Genomic DNA, 1,883 nt, shown 5'->3' with positions numbered 1-1,883 from the left:
CAAAATAAAGTGGGGTAGAGTATCATGATATGTTGATCCCACACACACCATCCCTTCACATTATTGCCACGTCAGATTGGCCCATCTCCCATTTACCTATTTTTCTTTTTTTAATTTTTTAAAATCTTTTTACACAAGTCAACCCCACCATCCTATGACATGCATATTTTCTTCCTACATTTCACTCATGCTATATCATAACATCATCATCATAGTCATCATGCATGCACTCTTTGTCCCTGACCCAACCCGACTTGACCCGTTTCCTATATTATATTCTCTTTCGGGTAAACGTTTGAAACACAACTGTTCCGGCTGCCGGAAACTCATCGATCATACAACTCCGGCTTTTCATCCCAATCTGCTCAATCACGCCCTTAATTCTCATGCACGTGTCACGTGCAGCGCTCGTGGTAGCAACCGAAACTGTTCCCGGACCAAATACTTTAACCGCTTTTTTCACCATTTCCGCCACGTCATCATTATATAATCCATCACATTCGAAGCTCGCGTAACTAAAACCATCTTCAGGTGTCACGTGAATTGTCGAGTATCGATCACCATCGATTCCATTCATTGAATATCCGCATGGATCAAATGCAAAATCACATATTATCGAATTAGGATTTATACGATTAATACCGGTTATTTGTGTCATATCTTTACCGGCCGAATCGCCGTTTTTTCCATCATTCGGATGCCGGAAAAAATTCCGGGCTAGGGTTTGGTCAAGATCCGTCATGCACACTTCGACAGTGTACGGCACGTCATCGGAAAATTCTAGGATTCCGGCTGAAAACACGTGCCATGAATGTGAAGTAAGTTTTGAAGGGATCACAGAAGCTTTTCTATAACACAAATATTTTGGAATATTATCCTCTAAATACAAAACTTCTTCATGGAAGCTAGTATGAGGATGAGGTTGAGCTAGTGGGAAAATAAAGCTACCGCGAGTATATCGAATCGCGATTAATCGAAGATTTAGGGTTTCGGCATGGAAAATAAAGGGTTGAACAGATTTTAAAAGTTGTGTAGTACCACATGTTTTGATAATAATTTTATTAGGGTAAACAAATAGTGAGGATTCAGAGAGAACGTATGAATCAAAGTGTTTGTTACCAAGGGCCGAAACAACGGTACATTGTACTTGATGAAGAATGTGTTCAAGTGATTTGAAATCGAGTTCTCGAAGACCGATATCGATAACCGAGTCGTTGTTACTAGAGAATTGAAGCTCGAGGCGTTTTTCAAAGCCTTCAAAGCCAGAAACAGCCATTTAAAAAAGGAAGTTAGGGTTTATAAAATGAGTGAGTGAGTGAGTTTGGATTAAAAGAATGGGGTGGTTTAAAGAGTGTTATATAGGGGGTGATATTATGGAGAGAGAAAATTAAAAGGTGGGTCGGGTTGAGAATTGAAGCATGCGGGTTAGGCAACCAAGAGATATGATTGAGAGCATATATAGTGTGCTTATTGGGTTTGGTTGTTTTGTTGCTTGTTTGTTTTTGGCAAGCACTTAAATAATACAATTTATTGTTCACCAAAAGATGATAAAGTTGGTGCTGGTTAATTACATTGTGTCTGCTAGCTAGTGCAATTTCACATACTAACTAGGTTCACTCAACTACATAAACTAAGCCCACAAAGTGTACTTGGAAAGGGATATTTCATAAACTTTCACTCAGATTCTCTTTACATTAAATGTTAATATGTATATTCTTTTTTTAACTTTTACATAAAAGACAAAGGCCATCCTGTTTTTTTTTTATGCATTAAGGAGCTTAATTGAGGAAGATGATTAATTGGTCATAGGGGACTTCTTTATCTTCTCTAACCAATGATTTTGCATTGTGTTAAATATTTAACATGAACAGGCAGTGTAACTT

General features: G+C 38.0%; 1 protein-coding gene across 1 annotated transcript; it reads right to left on the bottom strand.

Moving 5' to 3' along the window:
* Positions 1-241: 241 nt before the first annotated feature.
* On the bottom strand, positions 242-1,276 carry LOC139855839 (S-adenosylmethionine decarboxylase proenzyme 4-like). The gene has a single exon (XM_071845083.1). It carries the CDS (start codon positions 1,274-1,276, stop codon positions 272-274), a length of 1,005 nt encoding a protein of 334 aa, XP_071701184.1. The 3' UTR covers positions 242-271.
* Positions 1,277-1,883: the final 607 nt, after the last annotated feature.

Source organism: Rutidosis leptorrhynchoides, chromosome 6 (assembly GCF_046630445.1).
Source record: "Rutidosis leptorrhynchoides isolate AG116_Rl617_1_P2 chromosome 6, CSIRO_AGI_Rlap_v1, whole genome shotgun sequence".
NCBI classification, from domain to species: domain Eukaryota; kingdom Viridiplantae; phylum Streptophyta; class Magnoliopsida; order Asterales; family Asteraceae; genus Rutidosis; species Rutidosis leptorrhynchoides.
The sequence above is the reverse complement of the archived record's forward strand: the minus strand, read 5'-3'. Positions and strand labels throughout refer to the sequence as shown.

What these genes read in the sequence shown, in the direction of transcription:
- LOC139855839 (XM_071845083.1), bottom strand. Translation starts at nt 1,276, where the DNA reads ATGGCTGTTTCTGGCTTTGAAGGCTTTGAAAAACGCCTCGAGCTTCAA.